Source organism: Macaca thibetana, chromosome 3 (assembly GCF_024542745.1).
Source record: "Macaca thibetana thibetana isolate TM-01 chromosome 3, ASM2454274v1, whole genome shotgun sequence".
Taxonomy (NCBI): Eukaryota; Metazoa; Chordata; class Mammalia; order Primates; family Cercopithecidae; genus Macaca; species Macaca thibetana.
The window spans coordinates 85,055,803-85,078,776 of record NC_065580.1 but is presented as its reverse complement, the minus strand read 5'-3'; the positions used below and the strand labels follow the sequence as shown (position 1 = coordinate 85,078,776).

The 22,974-nt window shown below is 35.7% G+C and overlaps 1 protein-coding gene across 16 annotated transcripts in view; it reads left to right on the top strand.

Moving 5' to 3' along the window:
- DGKB (diacylglycerol kinase beta) overlaps positions 1-22,974 on the top strand; it is a 778,174-nt gene that overhangs the window by 425,314 nt on the left and 329,886 nt on the right. For all 16 annotated transcript variants that reach the window (XM_050783046.1, XM_050783047.1, XM_050783043.1 and 13 more), the window contains one exon: positions 12,456-12,520. In XM_050783046.1, coding sequence (XP_050639003.1) covers positions 12,456-12,520 — 65 coding nt within the window. The remainder of the gene's footprint in view (positions 1-12,455; positions 12,521-22,974) is intronic.

Sequence of the window (22,974 nt, the reverse complement as noted above, 5' to 3'; positions counted from 1 at the left end):
AAGTTAGTTCAAAGCCAGTATGACAGCTTCAAGTTGTTTTAAAGGACTGGACTCCTTTTTTCCCCTTTTTCACTTTTCAGGAATTAAGTCCACATTCCCATGAGTAAAGTGGTAGTGATGAACGGTGGAATGGACCTCTATCTAGACAACCATTTCTAGTTACAAAGGAACCCAGGAAATTCAGAATTTATTTGTTTATTAGCTGGGCACATGGCTGCCTAGATGAAATGAGATGCAAATAAATAAACTATGCTGCCACTTTGAGATATCATGAAATTAACCAAATTGTTAATACAATTGTCTTTCAGGTATAAAGAATATAACTATATTTTGGAAATTATTCTTATAATAAAGCTTGACTCTCTTTGGAATTCATATGCTAAAGCCTTTTGAGATAGAAGACTATGTAACTATGTGCTATTTACATATAGCTACATATATTCTGGTTTAAGTTTTGGCTACTTTAACTCGATTTTTGCTGAGTTATGTAAACGAATTAAGTTTCAGTTTTTTTTTTCTCAAAAACAATATTTACCTCATAGATTCACTAAGGAAATTAAATGGGATTAAAAACTATATAATTGCACTTTGCACTCTGTTCTGGGTACAGCATTGATACTGTTGACATTCTTGAGTTAATGAATGTTATAGAAAGCCTTACTTTCAGACTTTTGCCATGAAGGTTATATTATTTCTAGTTGTGGTTCCACCACACTATCCAGCTCCCTTCTCTCTGTCCCAGTATAACTCTCAAGGGACCCCTTAGCCTCAAATGCAGGCTTATTTCCTCCCTCACCTTTGAGATCTATTCTCATTCCTACTTGTAGATAGTAAACATGGTTTTTCTTCTATCTCATTTCCCCTCCTCCTTTGTGTCCACCTCAGACTCCACTGCTGCCTGTATCCCTACATCTTACTCTCCCATCTCATCCCAAGTTACTGGCGACCACTCATACCACTTTGGTCATTCCCCACTTCAGTTTAATGATTGCAAATGCACATGAGGTTTTGACTTGGATTTCTTTTGCAAAATAAGTATTATGCGGTCACATTCCAAACCCTTGGGTATTCAAAGATGATACATCTTTCTTTGCAGATTTATGGAAATTACATCAAAGCACTGAACACATTTGCAGCTTTTATCAGATTGAATGAATACAGTAATGACTGATCAACCTGAGACATAAATGTAATTGATGGATACAACCTTTGTGCATTAACTGAAAAAGATATCTTGATTATTGAAAATAATATATATCAGCAAAAACACTTAGGGTTTCCAGAAACTAAAACAGAGTTAAATATCTAATTTACTGTGAAATGAACAGTTTAAAATATATTATATTGACTTGATTTCTCAATTCAAAATCTCAAGCAAGGGATTATAGTAAATATTTTAGCTATGTAAGTTTATATACCTGTCATTGTTTTCTAATTGAGAAACAGGAATGGAAACTATGAAATACGGATTCTATTAGAGGGAGATCAAAACACATTGGAACCATACATTATTCAATAGGTACAGGCAGAGTTTGTGAAATATTCTAGGCCTATGATCATCTTAGTAAAGATTTTTGTTAAGTATTTTCTTGTCAGATGAGACTCAGGGAAGTAGACTGATTCTATGTTAAGACACAGATGATCTGTTTCTTCTGAGACCTGTTGGATTACATTTTTAAGTCAGTTGCTGATTGTATGCTCTGGACAATTTTCTTCATTTTCAATTTCTAGACCTAAATCTGGAGGGTTTTTTTGTTGTTGTTTTTGTTTATGTTTTTGGTTTTTTTTGGAGACGGAGTTTTGCTCTGTCATCCAGTTTGGAGTGCAGTGGTACAATCTCGGCTCACTGCAATCTCCTCCTTCTGAGTTCAAGCGATTCTCCTGCCTCAGCCTCCTGAATAGCTGGGACTACAGGTGCGTGCCACCACACCGAGCTAAATATATATATATATGTATAAAATATACTTTTTATTATATTTTATAATATATTTTAAAATATATACTTTTTAATATATTTATATGTATTTTATATATATAATATACTTTTTTTTTGAATAGAGATGGGGCTTCACCATGTTGGTCTTAAACTCTTTGTCTCAAACTCCTGACGTCAGGTGATCTGCCCACCTCAGTCTCCCAAAGTGCTGGGATAACAGGTGTAAGCCACTGAGCCTGACCTAAATCTAGAGATTTTTAATTAAAATACATGCCTTGAGAGAAATTCCATCTCTTTAATCCATTAAAAATGAGTCTGGAATTTGCTTGGTAGAAGAAATTGAGTATTTAAGGGAGCATTTTAATCACATAAATGATATATTTGTAGTTATAGTAAGTGTATGGTAAATTTATTCTTTCTGCGAGTTTGTTCCTGAAGCTTACAGTTAATTATGTGAAAAGACCATACAGAAGTTTTCTGGCATTGCTAATGCTATGTATTGTATGCAGGAAAGAGCAAGAGTGGGATTTATAATTTATATTCTCTTCTTGGAAGTCGTCTCTAGACTCTCTGACGTCAATTTTTTTTCATATTTTGAGTTAGTCTACCCAACTTCATGAATTCTTCTGTATGAAATACTTGTAACCTAGAGAAATTCTCAGTAAGATTATTAAAACGTAATTAAAATCTCCTCATCTGATTCCCTAGCTGTAATCATGGGTTTCTGTTTTGGAACTGAAACTCATAGTAATCATTTGTACATTTGCTTTCAATCATGCCATATTCCGTCGTAATTTTCATAAGTTTTTGTTTACAGCAGATGAGAAATATATTTTATTTCCAATAATAATTGATTTGTCAAAGGTAATTTTTGCCAGGTACATTGGCTTGCACCTGTTAATTCCAACACTTTTGGAGGCTGAAGTAGGAGAATCACTTGAGGCCAGGAGTTTGAGAGTAGCCTGGACAACATAGCTTGACCTCATCTCTTGTCTCTAAAGAAAAAAAAAGAAACATAAGTCAGGCATGATGGCTCATGCCTATAATCCCAGCTTACTTGAGGGGTCAAGGCAAGAGGACCACTTGAGCCCAGGAGTTCAAGGCTGCAGTGAGCTGTAATCACACCATTGCACTCCAGCCTTGGTGACAGAGAGAGATTCTGTCTTTCAAAAAAAAAAAAAAAAGTTTCTTAAGAATTTTGACTTTTTGGAATAAAATGCAAATCTAGGCAGTAGGCATAATTAAATATTTAGAAATAGTTACAATGATCAACTTAAAGTTCACATAGATAATTACTAACATTCGCTTATGGTAGAAGCCCATAGAGTTTTAATCCAGCTCCTTTTGTGCTTATTGGTCCTATTCTAGATTCATCTTGGCTTTTTAAAAACCACTTTACTTGTCTAACCTATGAGCATTATTTAAGGTCAATTCAAATTTAAAATTCTTTTCAATACATGAAAATTAAAATCAAGCAAATAGGAGGAAACTGATAGGGACAGGCATGTTGTTTGCAGCAGGATGTGAATGTTAAACAGTCTAATATGATGGAAGAGGAAATAAGTTAAAAATCCTGAAAATATTAGAAGTCACAACTACCACTCGGCAGTCTGGAGTCATTTCATGGAAAGTGAATAACCCTACACACTCTGCCCACCACAGTACATGGCATGTGTTACTTAACAAGATGACTGTTGCCATTATGAAAATGTTAAAGGTAATGCTACATATCCATTTTAATAAGACACAAGATTAATCTTTTACTTCAATTAAATTAAATCTATAGATTTAATGAAATACTTTTAATCTAAATTATTGAAATTTAAATGTCAATGTTTAATGCATAATGTATAGTGGAAAATATAAAAATTTATATTGATACTCCAGTGGTCACCTTAATTAATAATTGTCAATACTTTATCATAGATTTGGTACTGGTGCTTTTTAGACTTTTGTGCACACACAGCTCTCCATTCTACCATAAGCATTAAATCTCAAGGACTGTGGTCCCTGTGTTCTGGGTGCTTCTGTTTGCCTCTGTAGATATTCTCTCTGCCCTTGTCCATTCGGCTGTCTCCCTGAGAAATGTCCTGTATAGAAGACAGCAAAGTTCCCTTGCCCTCTATCTTCTGGTGGAGTTGGCCGGTTGAGATCTCCGCAGTAGATGAGAGGAAGGAAATCAGGGTTCGGGTTCTTATGTTCCTGGATACCTTGGTGAAAAAGTCACCTGGGGCTGGATGTCTTTTCTTCCCAAGGCCGTTTTCTCTACATAACTCTTTCCCTCTAGGTCTGGTAACTAGCTCCTCACATTGTCCCTTTGGACATACGAGTGTTTTACCTACGACAGTATTCTGCATGATCCTATGTGGTTTCCCGCAGACTTTTTGGTAGTCATTTAAAAAGAGTAAACTTTCCTCCAATTACAATAGTGCACTTCTTCAGATTAGAGGCCACCTTCTGGTTTTGATGGAATAATGATACTTCACCTTCTCTCAGTGTATAATTACTACTCTCCCAAGTGGCCCTTCCTGAGTGGGAGGGACAATGGGAAGATGCTGAAGTAAGGCAGGCGTTATCTCACAGATAACCCAGTTATCACTGCCCTCTGTAACATAATCACAAGAGTGATATGACTGTGTCCAACATTATATATCAATAATTATTTTTTTAAATAGACTAAAGTGGATTATAAAGTTTGAAACTAATAACTTAAACTGAATTCTAATATAAATTTTGCCATCACCCAATATCAAATACCCTAGAAATTAAATAATTCACTTGGAACCTGCTCACGGGTGCAGCCTCCTTTATACAAAGGTGTCCCTATTTATTTTTTTTGAGATGGAGTTTTATTCTTGTTACCCAGGCCAGAGTGCAGTGGTGCAGTCTCAGCTCACTGCAACCTCCACCTCCTGGGTTCAAGTGATTCTCCTGCCTCAGCCTCCCAGTAGCTGGGATTACAGGTGCTCACCACCATGCCTGGCCTTTTGTGTGTGTGTGTTTTTAGTAGAGACGGGGTTTCACCATGTTGGCCAGGCTAGTCTCAAGTGATCTGCCTGTCTCAGCCTCCCAAAGTGGTGGGATTACAGGCATGAGCCACTGTACCCGGCCAGGTGTCCCTATTTAAAATATGGTTTTAAATTTTCACGTACCATTCAGCAAATCCAATATCCTACTCTAGGGATTTGCTTTATTCTGAATCCCATTAACTTGCTTTCAATCATGTATTTCTCCAAGTCTCTAAGTTATTTCATTCTAGAAAAACGCCCTGATTGTTCCAGCAATGTAATCCAAAACTAAGTAACAGAAATCCACAATGGGTTCCATCTGAAGTATTCACAGCAGGCGAACTTGCAGATGTGCAACATAATGCGTCTGAGTTCCTGTGGAATCACACACACACACACACACACATACACACATACACACACACACACCCCTCATGAGCATTAGGTCCAATACAAAAAATGCAGTCTAACAGAGAAAAGTCCAGGTGCTCCTACCTTTGCTCACATTTAGAAGAGCTTCTGTCATTCCTCAGATACTGTAACATCAACTCCCTAAATCTTTGTAACTCAGGATAGCATGCACCTCCACTGATTTTGTGTGTGTGTGTGTGTGTGTGTGTGTGTGTGTGTGTGTGTGTGTGATGTGTCTTTCAGTAATTATTATTTTTCAACCATAGGACTCAGATTGGGAGACTTTTTACCTATATATTTATAATTACTTTTGCCATTGTAAATGGTATTATTTTCTGTTACTTTGTTTTAATGTTGTCAGTTCCACTAATTATTATATACTATTCCTACATCTGGGAAACGTTAAACTCTTCTCTCAGTTTATGTGGATTTCAGTTTATTTCTTTGAATTTGCTTAAATAGAACATTATATCATGTATAATGATAGCCTTTCTTTTTCTTTATGATACATGTAACTTTTATTGTTTAACTCTTGATCTGTTATATTTCTAAAGACTGCACATACAATGTTAAATAAATACTCAGCAGTGCTGTCTGGGGTGTGTTAGGCCATTCTTGCTTGCTATAAAGAAACACCTGAGGCTGTGTAGTTTCTAAGAAAAGTGACTTAATTGGCTCAAGGTTCTGCAGACTATACAGGAAGCATAGCAGCAGCATATGCTTCTGTTAAGGCCTGAGGAAGCTGACAGTCATGGTGGAAGGCAAAGGGGCAACAGGTGCCTAACATGGCAATAGCAGGAACAGGAGGTAGGGGGGAGATGCCACACACTTTAGGAAGCCAGATCTCACGAGAACTCACCCACTGTGGCAAGAGCAGCACCAAGGAGATAGTGCTGAAGCACTCATGAGAAATATGCCCCCATGATCTAATTGCCTCCCACAAGGCCCCACCTCCAACACTGGAGACCACAATTCAACATGATATTCAGAGGGGAAAACATCCACACTATATCATCACATTAAAATAAATCTTTCTTTTCAAAACAACCATTTTTACCTCTAGAGTTTTGCTGTTTGGTCGTTGTATGTTGACTTTGTGGAACTGACATATATATAGACTTTGCTATGCCTGTTCTAATGTGCTCATACGTCTTTTTGCTAAGTTATAGATTCTAAACTGCATGTTAAACACAAAAAATAATGCAAATTCAAATTAAGAGGATGAAAAAACATGGATTCAAGAAAGAATTGAAATATTATAGAATAATGTTTTTCTCAAAGAAACCCAAAAAACCCTACATGAACAGATGAAGTATAAGTTTCCCATGCTTGCTATAACCAAATTACCATAAACCTGTTGGCTTATAATAGGTGAGAAATGTATTGTCTCACAGTTCAAGAGATGAAAATCCAAATTTAGTATCCCTGGACCAAAATCAAGGTGCTCCCAGGTTTACGTTCTCCCCAGAGGCAATGGGGAAGAAAACATTTCGTGCCGCTCTTGGCTTCTGGTGGCTTTCAACATTCTTTAAGTTGTAGCTGCACCACTCCAATGTCTGCCTTTATAGTTGCATCGTCTCCTCCTGTCTAATCTCTGTCTCTGTCTCATAAGGAAATTGTGAAAGGAATTAGGTCCCACCTGGATAATCTTCTCATCACAAAATTATTAATCATATTTTCAAAAACCTTTACCAATGTAAGGTAACATTTCAGGGTTCTAGAGATTAGGACCTGATATGTTTAGGGATCATAGTCATCCCACTGCTAACTGTCTTCTGGCCCCCAAAGATTCATGTCTGTGTGCAAAATACATTTACCTCATCTTGATATCCCCAAATGTCTCAGTCCTTTAAATCATCAACTTAAGTAGAAAATCTGATCTAAATATCTTCAGCTCCAAGTTCCAAAGCTTATCATGTAAATAATCTAAATCAGATATAGATGACACTTGGTATGATCCATCTTCAGGTAAAATATCTCTCCATTTGTGGACATGTGAAAGTAGAAAATAAGTTATGTGCTTTCAAAATACAGTGGCAAAAAAAGCATAGTATGACAGTTGTACACATTCCTATTCCCGCAAAAAGAAAGTACAATGTAGAGAGGAGTCACTGGTTCCAATCAATATCAGTCATGAACTTGGTCACTTCTGTAAAAAAAAGTTACCAGGTTCCAGCTATTAGGATCTGATAACTTTTTGTGGAGCACCATTGAGCCCACTATAGATGAGGTAATAAAAAACATAATTTATGAAGAGATAGAAAAACTAATATATCAGAAAAAATAAGAAAACCAAAATGTTAATTTCTCCAAAAAAAAAAAAAATGCCAGGCCAACATTTCACAGATGATTAAAAAGCAAATAATTCCCATGCATTATTAACTATTCTGCAGCATAAAGAAGGAAACTTTCTGGCTCTATTTATCAACCCAGCACTACAGATAATATCTGATACAATCTGCCTGGGAAATAATCCCACTTGTGGCTATTAATTGTAATTTTCTTTAAAAATATTAACAGGTAAAAATAGTGCCTTATATAAATAGTATATAAATCATTCGGGTAATGATTGTCAGGAGAGCACAGTACATTCAGGTAAAGATTGTCAGGAGAGCAAACATTGTTTTATTTCAGATGGGAAATACAGAACCACAATCTCTTATCTAAAAGCTCAATCTAACAAAGCTTTGAAAACCCGAATTTGTATAGTTTCTTGGTGAGAACTATAACCTGAACTAAGCTGCTCTTTGTAGTATTACAAAGTGTAGTGTTTCTAGTGTAACTGTAATTACAGTTAGCTCTATCTCACATTGTTAATTTATCTTTCCTTGAGTCAATATTCATATGTACTAGTGCAGAAATATTTATGTGAAGTTTAAGTATAGTGTGATATTCCTGACCCTTTTGAGTTTGTTAGATAATTTATCAAATATGAATGCATAACCCATAAAATTCTGAATACCAAAGCAAAAATTTCCTCATGTACTTCATCTTAAAGATTATGCAATTTATTTAATTAACTATCTCAATAAACCAAATAAGAAGGTATTATGTGTCTCAAAATCATGAATATATTTCAATAATAGTAACAGCTAACATTTATTTTCTTGCTTTCTATACACCAAGCACAGTTCCAGTTATCTTCCAGGTATTAGAACAGCAGATCTTCAAAGCAAGGCAGATATTAAAATTATTCTTATTTTAATACAGGAAAATGAAAATCTAAGCAAACTTTTCGAGGTAAAATATTCAGTAAAATTTAGAGCTGGGTCTTGAACCCAGTCAATTTAATATACAGAGACAAATGGACACAGACTTCAATATGTAGTCCACGTAAGAAGAAATATGAATGAACAAAAGCATAGGAAAAGATTGTTGTTACTGTATACCTTTGACAAAACATATTGAAGTGTACACTTAAAACTGGCAATTTTCTTGTATGCAATAACACTTCAAAAATATTACTGGAAATCTTTAATAAAATATTCAACAAATAGAGCACTGAAAACTTCAGCTTTTGAAACTTCTTAGTAAATTACAATTTTTGAGGAAAAGAAAAGTTTGCACACAGGGATAGATTGGAATTTATTCCTCCAAAACCAAGGAAGAACTAAATTATTTCAACAATAAAAACCCATAGAGTATGCAAGATTATTTTTAATTCTAAAATTTTAATTCTAAAATTTAATTCTAAAATTAGATTTTTAATAACTCATTTCTAATTGGATATATTTATATTCTATTCTAAAATGGAATAAAATTGAAAAGATATTTAATGTGGTGCAATGGCCAAATCATCAAAAACCAGAACAATTTACTTGACAAATTTTAGAAACTATTTGTGAGAGAAAGATTCTTTAAACAGAATAAAATATAATATTGATAACAATATTTGGGTAGATACATTTTACATTTTATAAAAACAATATTCTCCTCAGCAGGATTTGCTATAGGCTCTGGGATCTCAACACATATAGAATAGTCTCTCAATTGAAAAGTTATGATCCATAGAAAATAATCAGCTTTTCAAATTAATATCATAAAATGCAAATTTGGAGATTTAGGGCAATTTTATTTAAAATATAAATAAGCCTATACAGAAAAAGGAAAAATACATTTCAGAAAAATACTAGTGGCCAAGTATTGGAGACAGATATGGCTAATAAACTGATTATTTGATATACATACATTAGTATATACTTATATATGTAAATATAGCAAAAATGTTGCTGATTAAGTTTTTACTGTTTGAGTAGCACAATGAGGTTTAAATTTGTTTTGCTTTAATAAAATTGATTTATTTTCATTTCTTAGATATGATTTTTTTAATTAAAAATAAAGCTATATAGGTTAAGGAAATAATGAAAAGCAATTTGAGTCTGTAAAAATATATTTCAAAAATATGTAACTTAACCATGTTTAGCATTCTCTTTTAACTTTAAGAAAATATTGGTTTGTATATAAGATGTATGAAAATCCCAGCTATATAGAATATTGTTCCAATTGCTATAGAGAATGATATTAAATCTCCACCGAGGTACTTTGAAGAGATATCAGTATCCTCTTTTAAAGATAAGGAAGCTGTGATTCTCAATGAATAAATAATTTGTTTAAAGTCACAAGGCTTGGAAGTAGAAATTCTGAATTCAGAGTTTCCACATTCTAGGAAGTGGAAGTAATGCTGATTTATTTCTGCTGTCTAAAAACTATAATGCATTCAGACAGAAATGGTAAAATTTATTTTAAAATGGCATTTTAGCTTTTTCTTATTTGGTCTGTCTTTAGAGAACCTTTAGTGTCTCTTGAAAAATGGCTGCTGGATAATGTTGCAGATTTTGGCAGTACTCTATCAAGCCCTTTGGGGTTATGCCAAAGGGACAGGGTCCCATGTGAATTGGGTCTGAATTCTCATCCAAATGAACACCTGCTGTCATTGTTCCTTATCAACCCTGTAGTCGGCAATGCCAGCTCTCTTTTTATGGTGGAACCTATTCAACACAAGGAAAAGACCTGCTAGTGTTTGACACTAAGTTTTATTTTTTCCCCTCTTAACTAAATGATCCATTGCCCAAGAATCTTGAAGATAGATAAGCTAATATTAGTTTTATCTTTGACTATTCAGTCCTGTGTTTCTAGGAGTTTACCCAATTATAGTCAGTCTACTTAAATGGTCTTTTGCTATCTCTCCCCTCTCTTCTCCTCCTTCCTCTCTTCTTTCCTCTCTCTCTTTCTCTATTCTGTTTATGTTGCTTTGAAAAAGGAAGAAATTTGTTATTACAAAAATATACACTTGTAAAAAGAAATGTACTACACAATCTATTTTTAAAAGTCTCAGTCTCCCCAACTTAGCAGAAACAAATAATTCAAGCAGAAGTAAATTCAATGATACTCTCCCTATGGGAAACAATATTGATCATTCATTTTTAGTGTTTGGTTCATATTCCTTTGTTTTGTTTGAATAGTCTGCTGAATGTATGCATTTAATTGGAAGATATTCCAAATTGATTTTGTACCAGATTACAGATAAAGTAAAAATAAATGCTTTTCAAAATTAATTAATTGATCATGCTACATATACCATAAATAGCCCAGTTCAGATGTTTTTCCTGTAATCTCATACCACAGTAAGACAACTTCATATTATAAAGTATAATATGTTTATGACTTAACAGAATTAAATTTATAAAAAGGAACTCTGTGACTAGTTTGAGAGTTATCATTGGACCAACAAAAGTGAACCATCTTGATATTTGTACTTCCTAGCAAACCAGGAAGTTGGCCATGTGTATATAGCAAAATAAGGTCTTAAATATTAAACCGTAGAGGGGGATTTTTGTAACCTTTATTATAAGCATTGTTTCTGTACACCTCTATCTATGTGTCTGGGTGATTTTCATTCATAGATTAATTCAATTACTTGACAAATTTTAGGGTATCAAATGTTTGCACAGAAAAAATTACAGTTAGCTCTATCCTGCAACTCTCTGCCATCTGCAGTGGGCATTGGTCCCTCTCTTTTTGTGCCTCACGCTTTGTTATGCATGAGTAAGCACATTAGCCTTTCATTTCATTCATTAGACTTTTAATCCTTGATTAGTGTTTTCAAGATTCTCTCAAATACACAACTTCTTTATTTCCTTGCGTTTGGTTTTCTTTTACTTTTATCTCCACTTTGAAACAAAATTAACAGTGAACGTCAACAATAGTCCTTTTCTATTGAGGTGACTGGTAAATATATTAGTTTCTCATTTGAGTGATTAATCATGTGTGGATGAAGAATGGGAAAATATCTCCACACTTGGAATAACAGAGATAATTGTTTAGAGTCAGTTGCAGCAGTCTGTGCTTGAAAAGCTTGGATAGCAGTATTTCACCAGTCTCACACATTGAGTACGATTTCTATCTCATGAAAAATAATCTGTATTTGCTAAAAGTAAGAAACATCCATTAGGGTCAGAACTGATGCACTTGGAGTCTCAGAGACAAATTGTATTTGTCAACAGTTCCCCCAAAATTTGCTCTTTGTTGTTGTTTTTCTATTCAACGAGATATGCCAGAAAGTTGCTTGTGGTACAAACTATTATTAATTACACATCAAGACAACCTAAGCAAATTCTGAAGTCAAGTATTGCACTTATCTTTACTAGACATGCACCCTCACACCATCTTTTTACCCATAATTAATCTCAAATAATTAGGAGCTTCTGTACTGATCATTTCTCCACTTAGGCCATCCTTCTAACTCTTGTTTAACAATATTTTCAATTACTATTTGACATTTACGCTCATATGTGCTATCTTCAACATACGTTGAACATGAGGTCAAAGCTGGTCATTAAAAGGAGATATAGAAATTAAATGGCAATAAAGTCTTAGATGTAAATGTAACAAATAATCAATTGTGAAATTATTACATAAATCACTTCTGCATATAATTTATATGGATCACACATTTTTACCTAATTTCACATAATCTTCTTGGCAATAATATTGTAAAGAAAAGTTCATTTAAAAATTTTTTTTTTTATTTTAGTCTACATTTTCATGAGATAATAGGATCATAAACCATCCTGTTTTTGTTTTCTATTTTCTTCCCTTAGGATGCCTCCATTGCACACAGATTCCACATCATGAGAGAAAAACACCCAGAGAAATTCAACAGTAGGTAAGGCGACAAAAGAGATGAAATTATAGATATAGTTGCTGAATTTTGCCATAAAAAGATCACTAGATGGTATAGAATATTTTATAATGTAGCGGCTTAATGAGGCTTTGTGTGCGTGTGTGTGTGCGTGTGTGTGTGTGTAAGTATTAAGATGATAGGATAAATGAATTAAATTTTTCTTAGGTTGTGATGAAACTATAATGAGGAATGCAATGGGTCATCTCTATTTCATTCTCATGTACTATAAAGAAAGATTTCAAGTAAAAGATGAAAATAATAGTTTTAAGACACATTGGAAGTTTGCATGACTTATATGAATAGCAATCAACCTTAATCCCAAGGAAAAACACAGGGTTTTGATTTGATAATGCTAAGTGTATATTACACAGGGATTATATATCTTTGGACTATGAGCTTCAAACTGGCCTAAACTAAATGCGAAAGAAATTATAGTAATATCAATGCCAATATAAATTAGTTTTAGAGACATTTCTTCAAGGGGAAAGCCTTGACGAACAAAATTACTTTCCTCATAAGAGCAATAGGCAAACATTTTTTATTCAAAAATGTAGACATTGGCCGGGCGCGGTGGCTCAAGCCTGTAATCCCAGCACTTTGGGAGGCCAAGACGGGCGGATCAGGAGGTCAGGAGATCGAGACCATCCTGACTAACACAGTGAAACCCCGTCTCTACTAAAAAACACAAAAAACTAGCCGGGCGAGGTGGCAGGCGCCTGTAGTCCCAGCTACTCGGGAGGCGGAGCTTGCAGTGAGCTGAGATCCGATCACTGCACTCCAGCCTGGGCGGCAGAGCGGGACTCCGTCTCAAAAAAAAAAATAAATAAATAAATAAAAAATGTAGACATTGTCCTTCACAGTTACTCAGGGAAATAGGGAAAGCCTTGGTTCCGTATCTTCTCCATTTCTAGAAGGAAATAAGGCTCTCTCCACCTTACTCCCCTAGAAAAGTGGGGCAGAAGAAGTGAATTATCTTTTGCTTCAATTATTTATACTTATTTCCACTCTATTCAGCTCACAAAGTCAAAACCATAACTAGCATTTCTGTATAGATATTTAAGTGACTTTATCTATCTATTGATATTCAAAGCCAAGGACTTTATTACCTCTGCATTTGACTTACATCTTGCCATAAATGTTACAGATCATTTGTTATATACCGGCCCCTGGACATTCTTACATTTATTTCAATTTTGTCGCTCATGAGTACATTGATGTAATCTTCTCCCATGTAGGTTCACAATAAACAAATGCTGTTCAAAACTATTTCAAAATTGTTTTATAGTTTTCTAAATATTAGAATTGAGTGCACTACTTTATGCGTAAATCATCACAGCAAATGTTTCATGATTAGTGAGTTTGTATCTAATTTTTCATTAAATTTACCTATTAAGATATTTTTAGTAGGCCGGGCACAGTGGCTCACGCCTGTAATCCCAGCACTTTGGGAGGCCAAGGCAGGCAGATCATGAGGTCAGGAGTTTGAGACCAGCCTGACCAACATGGAGAAACCCTTTCTCTACTAAAAATACAAAAATCAGGGTGTGGCGGCAGGTGCCTGTAACCCAAGCTACTTAAGAGGCTGAGGCAGGAGAGTCGTTTGAACTCAGGAGGCAGAGGTTGCAGTGAGCCGAGATTGCGCCATTGCACTCCACTCTGCGCAACAGAGCGAGACTCTGTCTCAAAAAAAAAAAAAAAAAAAGTTTTTAGTAACTAAAAACATAATCTAATACCTATGTTAAATATTGCCTTGATTTGTTTTTTACCCTACAAATAAATCATGACCTTATGATTTGCATTTTTCCTCATAGTTCAGAAAACTATACTTTTTATTATAAAGAAAATGAAATAAATGCATATATGGATATATATATATATGTACATGTATTTTCAGAACAATTCACACAAATTTTATAACTCTGGTTCCTTCTGGAGAGGGGAGCAAAGTGGTTGTGGTGACAAATGTATTTTTCTTTATTGTACTGTCTGAATTTTGCTCCAGGTGCATTTCAAAATTAAATCAAAGTAATCTAATTAAAATTTTACACCTATAAGTTGTCTTTGTACCTAGAATAGACATTTTTATTTTACAAGATTTAGTTTCAGTTCAGGAAACACATATAAAAATACATTGACATAACAGTCAAAGTATATGTCCTGTATAGATTTCAGCACTTGATTATAAAGCTGGAATATCCTGGAAATGAATATAGCTATTAATGTATCCAAAGCACATTATAAGATAGAGTAGCCTATGCTTTCCCGTATGTCATTCTATGAAGCATTAATATTTATACTCATATATATTATTTATGTTATGTTTATAAAGAAGTGTATATTCATATATTAAAATAGGTTTCAAGCAAAAAATCAAAAGCTGTGTTTCATAATACCACATGGAGTGTGCCTCTTAGAGAGTTTAACATAAAAAAGTTCATTAAAGGCTCTAAGAAATATACCAAGAAAATAAATGTTTGCAATTTATAAGGCATTACTGTCCTAAACTTATTGAGGAGAGAGGGAAAGAGAGAGAAAAAGAGAGCCATAGCAACAGAAAAAGGAGACAATTGTAGCGGCGTGGTGAGAGGGCAGGGGAGAATTGAATGTATGGAGAGGTATATCAATATATTTATGTGCTAATCAAATTTGACAACCTATATGTAAGAATGCCAATATTTATTACCCTCTTTCAAGTGTCAGAGGTTAATGAATTTCTTTCTACAGAATAATTTTTAAGTCTTCTTAATAATAAAGACTTCTATTATTCACATATCTATTTAATTTTTTATTATTAATAGCTCTACTAATTGGTGACATTCCTCACTGCTCAGTATGTGATTAGATGCCATTTACAACAATGTGTTTGTAAATTTCAATGTTTTTTATAAGACGTAAAGCTAACTTTATTAAAACTTCTTTGCAAATTTGAGTCATGAATGAATCTTGCTTATGAATAGCTTATAGGGACTCTTTGCTAGAGATTGTAACATTAAAAAATGCCTTCTAAAATGACACAAAGTCACAGGTTTCTATTGTGAGTTCAAGAACTGGGTATAGAGTAGATGTTCAATGAATTATTGGCCAAATATTTTTTAAGATAATGGTCAGCCACAGAATTCCATATACTACAAGTCAATTAGGCATGTATGTTTCAGTCTATACATTTGCAGATTAATTCTACACTTATCATTTGAAGCATTTAGGCAATTCCCTAAACCATAATGTGATATATTCAGTATGTTAACATTTTCTGATGAATTTCTGCGAGGAAGACATATTGTACATAAGCAATTTTGTACCTACAATGGCAGATAGTTCAGATTTCAACATTGCGACAGGCTCAGCCATAGCACACTTTCATATTTTCAGGAATTTGCAAATGGATTTTTTAAAGTACTCCTAATAATGGTATTTCAGATCAGATCTCTTGTCACAATAAATCACTTCCATTAATATTATCCTCCAGCATGCTCACCTTGAAATTCATTTATATTTTAAAGAACATGATGTTTCTAACATTATCTTAAGGAAATTAATTACCAAAATATATAGTTCTGTTCTCTATGCTTCTTATGACAGAAATTGAAAGAACTGGGAAAGGTAATGATTTTTCCGGTGCTTAAGAGAGTGCTAGTTGAAAGGTTTATATCATATTCTTTCCAAATTTCTATATAAATCTAAGTTAACTGTTAAAACAAAGCATGCTATTTAACTTTCTAAACTTTAAGATATTCTTCCATCAAACTGAATTTGAATAAAAACTTCCAGTCCTTTAGACTCAAGGAAAAACAAATTAAATATTTATGCTACTAGAATTTTCAACTATTTATTACATAATATTGGTATTTAAAATATTTATATAAATTGACAATTAGTATTCACAAACATATTTCCATTCATAATACACATACATAATACTTCTCATGGTGCTATTTAGATAGATGACTTTAAATACTTCCTTTTTTAAAAAAAAGGATATTATAATTGTTTATTACCACACTAAAATAAGCAACATTAAAAAGGGCAATTATAAAGGTGTATAATGATTTTAGAAAAACATTCAAAGCACTGTGGAATTCCGCGTGTAAAACTATGTAACATTGTAAAGGACTTCCAAGTAACATGCAAAATGGAACCAGTCACAGGAAAAGTATTGGTGGTGTATTAGTCTGTGTTCACGCTGCTGATAAGGACATACCTGAGACTGGACAATTGACAAAAGAAAGGTTTGTTGGACTTACAGTTCCACATGGCTGAGAAGGCCTCACAGTCATGGTGGAAGGCAAGGAGGAGAAAGTCACATCTTATATGGATGGCAGCAGGCAAAGAGGCAGAGAGCTTGTGCAGGGAAACTCCCCCTTATAGAACCATCAGATATCATGAGACTTATTCACTATCATAAGAACAGCAAGGGAAAGACCTGCCCCTATGATTCAGTTACCACGCACCAAGTCCCTCCCACCACACATGGAAATTCAAGATGAGATTCTAGTGGGAACATAGCCAAACCATATCATTCTGCCCATAACCCTTCCCAAATCTCACATCCTCACATTTCAAAACCAATCATGCCTTCCCAACAGTCCCCTAAAGTCTTAATTCATTTCAACATTAACTCAAAACTCGACAGTCCAACGTCTCATTCGATATGAGGCAAGTCCCTTTTGCCTATGAGGCTATAAAATCAAAAGCAAGTTAGTTACTTCCTAGATACAATGGGAGTATAGACATTGGGTAAATACAGCCATTCCAAATGGGAGACATTGGCCAAAACAAAGGGGCTACATGCCCCACATAAGTGCAAAATCCAGCAGGGCAGTCAAATCTTAAAGCCGCAAAATGATCTCCTTTTGACTCTATGTCTCACATCCAGGTCATGCTGATGCAAGAGGTAGACTTCCATGACCTTGAGCAGCTCTGCCCCTGTGGCTTTGCAGGGTATAGCCCCCCATCCTAGCTGCTTTCACGGACTGGCATTGAGTGTCTGAGGCTTTTCCAGGTGCATGGTGCAAGCTGCTGGTGGATCTATCATTCTGGGGTCTGGAGGATAGTGGCCCTCTTCTCACAGCTCCACTAGGTGGTGCCCGAGTAGGGATGCTTTGTGGGGGTTCTGACGCCACATTTCTATTCCTCACTGCCCTAGCAGAGTTTCTCTGTAAGAGTCCTGCCCCTGCAGCAAACTGCTTCCTGGGCATCCAGGTGTTTCCATACATACTTTGAAATCTAGGCAGAGGTTTCCAAACCCCAATTCTTTACTTCTGTGCACTCTCAGGCTTGGGAGCTGCCAAGGCTTGAGGCTTGCACCCTCTGAAGCTATGGTTTGAGCTCTATGTTGGTCCCTTTCAGCCAAGGATGGAGCAGCTGGGACACAGGACACCAAGTCCTTTGGCTGCACACAGCATGGGGACCCTGGGCTTGGCCCACAAAACCATTTTATCCTCTTATGCCTCTGGGCCTATGATGGGAGGGCCTACCACAAAGGTCTCTGACATGTCCTGGAAACATTTTTCCCCATCGTCTTGGCAATTAAAATTTGACTCCTCATTACTTATGCAAATTTCTGCAACCTGCTTGAATTTCTCCTCAGAAAATAGGATTTTCTTTTCTATTGCATTGTCAGGCTGCAAGTTTTCCAAACTTTTATGTTCTACTTCCCTTATAAAACAGAATGCCTTTAACAGCACACAAGTCATTTCTTGAATGGTTTGCTGCTTAGAAATTTCTTCCACCAGATACCCTAAATCATCTCTCTTAAGTTCAAAGTTGCACAAATCTCTAGGGAAGGGGCAAAATGCCACCAGTCTCTTTACTAAAACATAATAAGTCACCTTTGCTCCAGTTCCCAACCTGTTCCTCATGTCCATCTGAGACCACCTCAGCCTGGATGTCATTGTTCATATCATTATCAGCATTTTGGTCAAAACCATTCAACAAGTCTCTAGATTGCTCCAAACTTTCCCTCATTTTCCTGTCTTCTTTTGTGTCCTCCAAACTGTTCCAACCTCTGCCTGTTACCCTGCTCCAAAGTTGCTGTCACATTTTTGGGTATCTTTTCAGCAGTGCCTCATTCTACTGGTACCAATTTATTGCATTAATCCATTTTCATGCTGCTGATAGATATATTAGAGACTGGACAATTTACAAAAGAAAGGTTTATTGGACTTACAGTTCCACATGGCTAGGAAGGCCTCACAATCACAGTGGAAGGCAAGGAGGAATGAGTCATATCATACGTGGATGGTGGCAGGCAATGAGAGAGCTAGCTTGTGCAGGGAAACTCCTCCTTACAGAACTGTCTGATCTTGTGAGACTTATTCATTATCATGAGAACAGCATAGGAAAGACCTGCCTCTGTGATTCAATTACCTCCCACTGGGTCCCTCACGCAACATGTGGAAATACAAGATGGGACTTGGTGGGGAAATAGCCAAACCATATCAGATGGTCTTAACAAAGATTTCTTAAAATTGTAGTCATAGCATGATTTTGATGATTCAATTCAAATTCTTAATGTATAACACCTAAAACCATTTTACTAGAATAAACTAAAAGAAATTAGCTAGTAAGCACTCATGGCCAGTGATCACGATAATACTGTTTAAGTCCACTCAGCTTACTTAAAAGTATCTGGTCTCTAATTTTTGGAATAAAACAAAGATAGTTTCTCAGCCCCCTGGTCAGAAGTATGTGATTTATTTCTGTTCTACTTTCTGCTTTTTCTCTCTTGGGCCTTAGTAACTACACAGTTTGTGGAACATACTATGTACTCAATAGATATTTATTCTTTAAGTTATTTACTATTTCATGGTATATTTATCTTCTATACATTTTTCTTTTTTTTTTTTTTTATTTTTTTTTATTTTTTTTAAATTTATTTATTATTATTATACTTTAAGTTGTAGGGTACATGGGCATAATGTGCAGGTTTGTTACATATGTATACTTGTGCCATGTTGCTGTGCTGCACCCATCAACTCGTCATTTACATCAGGTATAACTCCCAATGCAATCCCTCCCCCCTCCCCCCTCCCCATGATAGGCCCCAGTGTGTGATGTTCCCCTTCCTGAGTCCGAGTGATCTCATTGTTCAGTTCCCACCTATGAGTGAGAACATGCGGTGTTTGGTTTTCTGTTCTTGTGATAGTTTGCTAAGAATGATGGATTCCAGCTGCATCCAAGTCCCTACAAAGGACTCAAACTCATCCTTTTTTATGGCTGCATAGTATTCCATGGTGTATATGTGCCACATTTTCTTAATCCAATCTGTCACTGATGGACATTTGGGTTGATTCCAAGTCTTTGCTATTGTGAATAGTGCTGCAATAAACATACGTGTGCATGTGTCTTTATAGCAGCATAATTTATAATCCTTTGGGTATATACCCAGTAATGGGATGGCTGGGTCATATGGTACATCTAGTTCTAGATCCTTGAGGAATCGCCATACTGTTTTCCATAATGGTTGAACTAGTTTACAATCCCACCAACAGTGTAAAAGTGTTCCTATTTCTCCACATCCTCTCCAGCACCTGTTGTTTCCTGACTTTTTAATGATTGCCATTCTAACTGGTGTGAGATGGTATCTCATGGTGGTTTTGATTTGCATTTCTCTGATGGCCAGTGATGATGAGCATTTTTTCATGTGTCTGTTGGCTGTATGAATGTCTTCTTTTGAGAAATGTCTGTTCATGTCCTTTGCCCACTTTTTGATGGGGTTGTTTGTTTTTTTCTTGTAAATTAGTTTGAGTTCTTTGTAGGTTCTGGATATTAGCCCTTTGTCAGATGAGTAGATTGCAAAAATTTTCTCCCATTCTGTAGGTTGCCTGTTCACTCTGATGGTAGTGTCTTTTGCTGTGCAGAAGCTCTTTAGTTTAATGAGATCCCATTTGTCAATTTTGGCTTTTGCTGCCGTTGCTTTTGGTGTTTTAGACATGAAATCTTTGCCCATGCCTATGTCCTGAATGGTACTACCTAGGTTTTCCTCTAGGATTTTTATGGTATTAGGTCTAACATTTAAGTCTCTAATCCATCTTGAATTAATTTTCGTATAAGGAGTAAGGAAAGGATCCAGTTTCAGCTTTCTACTTATGGCTAGCCAATTTTCCCAGCACCATTTATTAAATAGGGAATCCTTTCCCCATTTCTTGTTTCTCTCAGGTTTGTCAAAGATCAAATGGCTGTAGATGTGTGGTATTATTTCTGAGGACTCTGTTCTGTTCCATTGGTCTATATCTCTGTTTTGGTACCAGTACCATGCTGTTTTGGTTACTGTAGCCTTGTAGTATAGTTTGAAGTCAGGTAGCGTGATGCCTCCAGCTTTGTTCTTTTGACTTAGGATTGTCTTGGAGATGCGGGCTCTTTTTTGGTTCCATATGAACTTTAAAGCAGTTTTTTCCAATTCTGTGAAGAAACTCATTGGTAGCTTGATGGGGATGGCATTGAATCTATAAATTACCTTGGGCAGTATGGCCATTTTCACAATATTGATTCTTCCTATCCATGAGCATGGTATGTTCTTCCATTTGTTTGTGTCCTCTTTGATTTCACTGAGCAGTGGTTTGTAGTTCTCCTTGAAGAGGTCCTTTACATCCCTTGTAAGTTGGATTCCTAGGTATTTTATTCTCTTTGAAGCAATTGTGAATGGAAGTTCATTCCTGATTTGGCTCTCTGTTTGTCTGTTACTGGTGTATAAGAATGCTTGTGATTTTTGCACATTAATTTTGTATCCTGAGACTTTGCTGAAGTTGCTTATCAGCTTAAGGAGATTTTGGGCTGAGACAATGGGGTTTTCTAAATATACAATCATGTCATCTGCAAACAGGGACAATTTGACTTCTTCTTTTCCTAACTGAATACCCTTGATTTCTTTCTCTTGCCTGATTGCCCTAGCCAGAACTTCCAACACTATGTTGAATAGGAGTGGTGAGAGAGGGCATCCCTGTCTTGTGCCAGTTTTCAAAGGGAATTTTTCCAGTTGTTGCCCATTCAGTATGATATTGGCTGTGGGTTTGTCATAAATAGCTCTTATTATTTTGAGGTACGTTCCATCAATACCGAATTTATTGAGCGTTTTTAGCATGAAAGGCTGTTGAATTTTGTCAAAAGCCTTTTCTGCATCAATTGAGATAATCATGTGGTTCTTGTCTTTGGTTCTGTTTATATGCTGGATTATGTTTATTGATTTGCGAATGTTGAACCAGCCTTGCATCCCAGGGATGAAGCCCACTTGATCATGGTGGATAAGCTTTTTGATGTGTTGCTGAATCCGGTTTGCCAGTATTTTATTGAGGATTTTTGCATCGATGTTCATCAGGGATATTGGTCTAAAATTCTCTTTTTTTGTTGTGTCTCTGCCAGGCTTTGGTATCAGGATGATGTTGGCCTCATAAAATGAGTTAGGGAGGATTCCCTCTTTTTCTATTGATTGGAATAGTTTCAGAAGGAATGGTACCAACTCCTCTTTGTACCTCTGGTAGAATTCAGCTGTGAATCCATCTGGTCCTGGACTTTTTTTGGTTGGTAGGCTATTAATTGTTGCCTCAATTTCAGAGCCTGCTATTGGTCTATTCAGGGATTCAACTTCTTCCTGGTTTAGTCTTGGAAGAGTGTAAGTGTCCAGGAAATTATCCATTTCTTCTAGATTTTCCAGTTTATTTGCGTAGAGGTGTTTATAGTATTCTCTGATGGTAGTTTGTATTTCTGTGGGGTCGGTGGTGATATCCCCTTGATCATTTTTAATTGCGTCGATTTGATTCTTCTCTCTTTTCTTCTTTATTAGTCTGGCTAGTGGTCTGTCAATTTTGTTGATCTTTTCAAAAAACCAACTCCTGGATTCATTGATTTTTTGGAGGGTTTTTTGTGTTTCTATCTCCTTCAGTTCTGCTCTGATCTTAGTTATTTCTTGCCTTCTGCTAGCTTTCGAATGTGTTTGCTCTTGCTTCTCTAGTTCTTTTAATTGGGATGTTAAAGTGTCAATTTTACATCTTTCCTGCTTTCTCTTGTGGGCATTTAGTGCTATAAATTTCCCTCTACACACTGCTTTAAATGTGTCCCAGAGATTCTGGTATGTTGTATCTTTGTTCTCATTGGTTTCAAAGAACATCTTTATTTCTGCCTTCATTTCGTTATGTACCCAGTAGTCATTCAGGAGCAGGTTGTTCAGTTTCCATGTAGTTGAGCGGTTTTGATTGAGTTTCTTAGTCCTGAGTTCTAGTTTGATTGCACTGTGGTCTGAGAGACAGTTTGTTATAATTTCTGTTCTTGTACATTTGCTGAGGAGTGCTTTACTTCCAATTACGTGGTCAATTTTGGAGTAAGTATGATGTGGTGCTGAGAAGAATGTATATTCTGTTGATTTGGGGTGGAGAGTTCTATAGATGTCTATTAGGTCTGCTTGCTGCAGAGATGAGTTCAATTCCTGGATATCCTTGTTAACT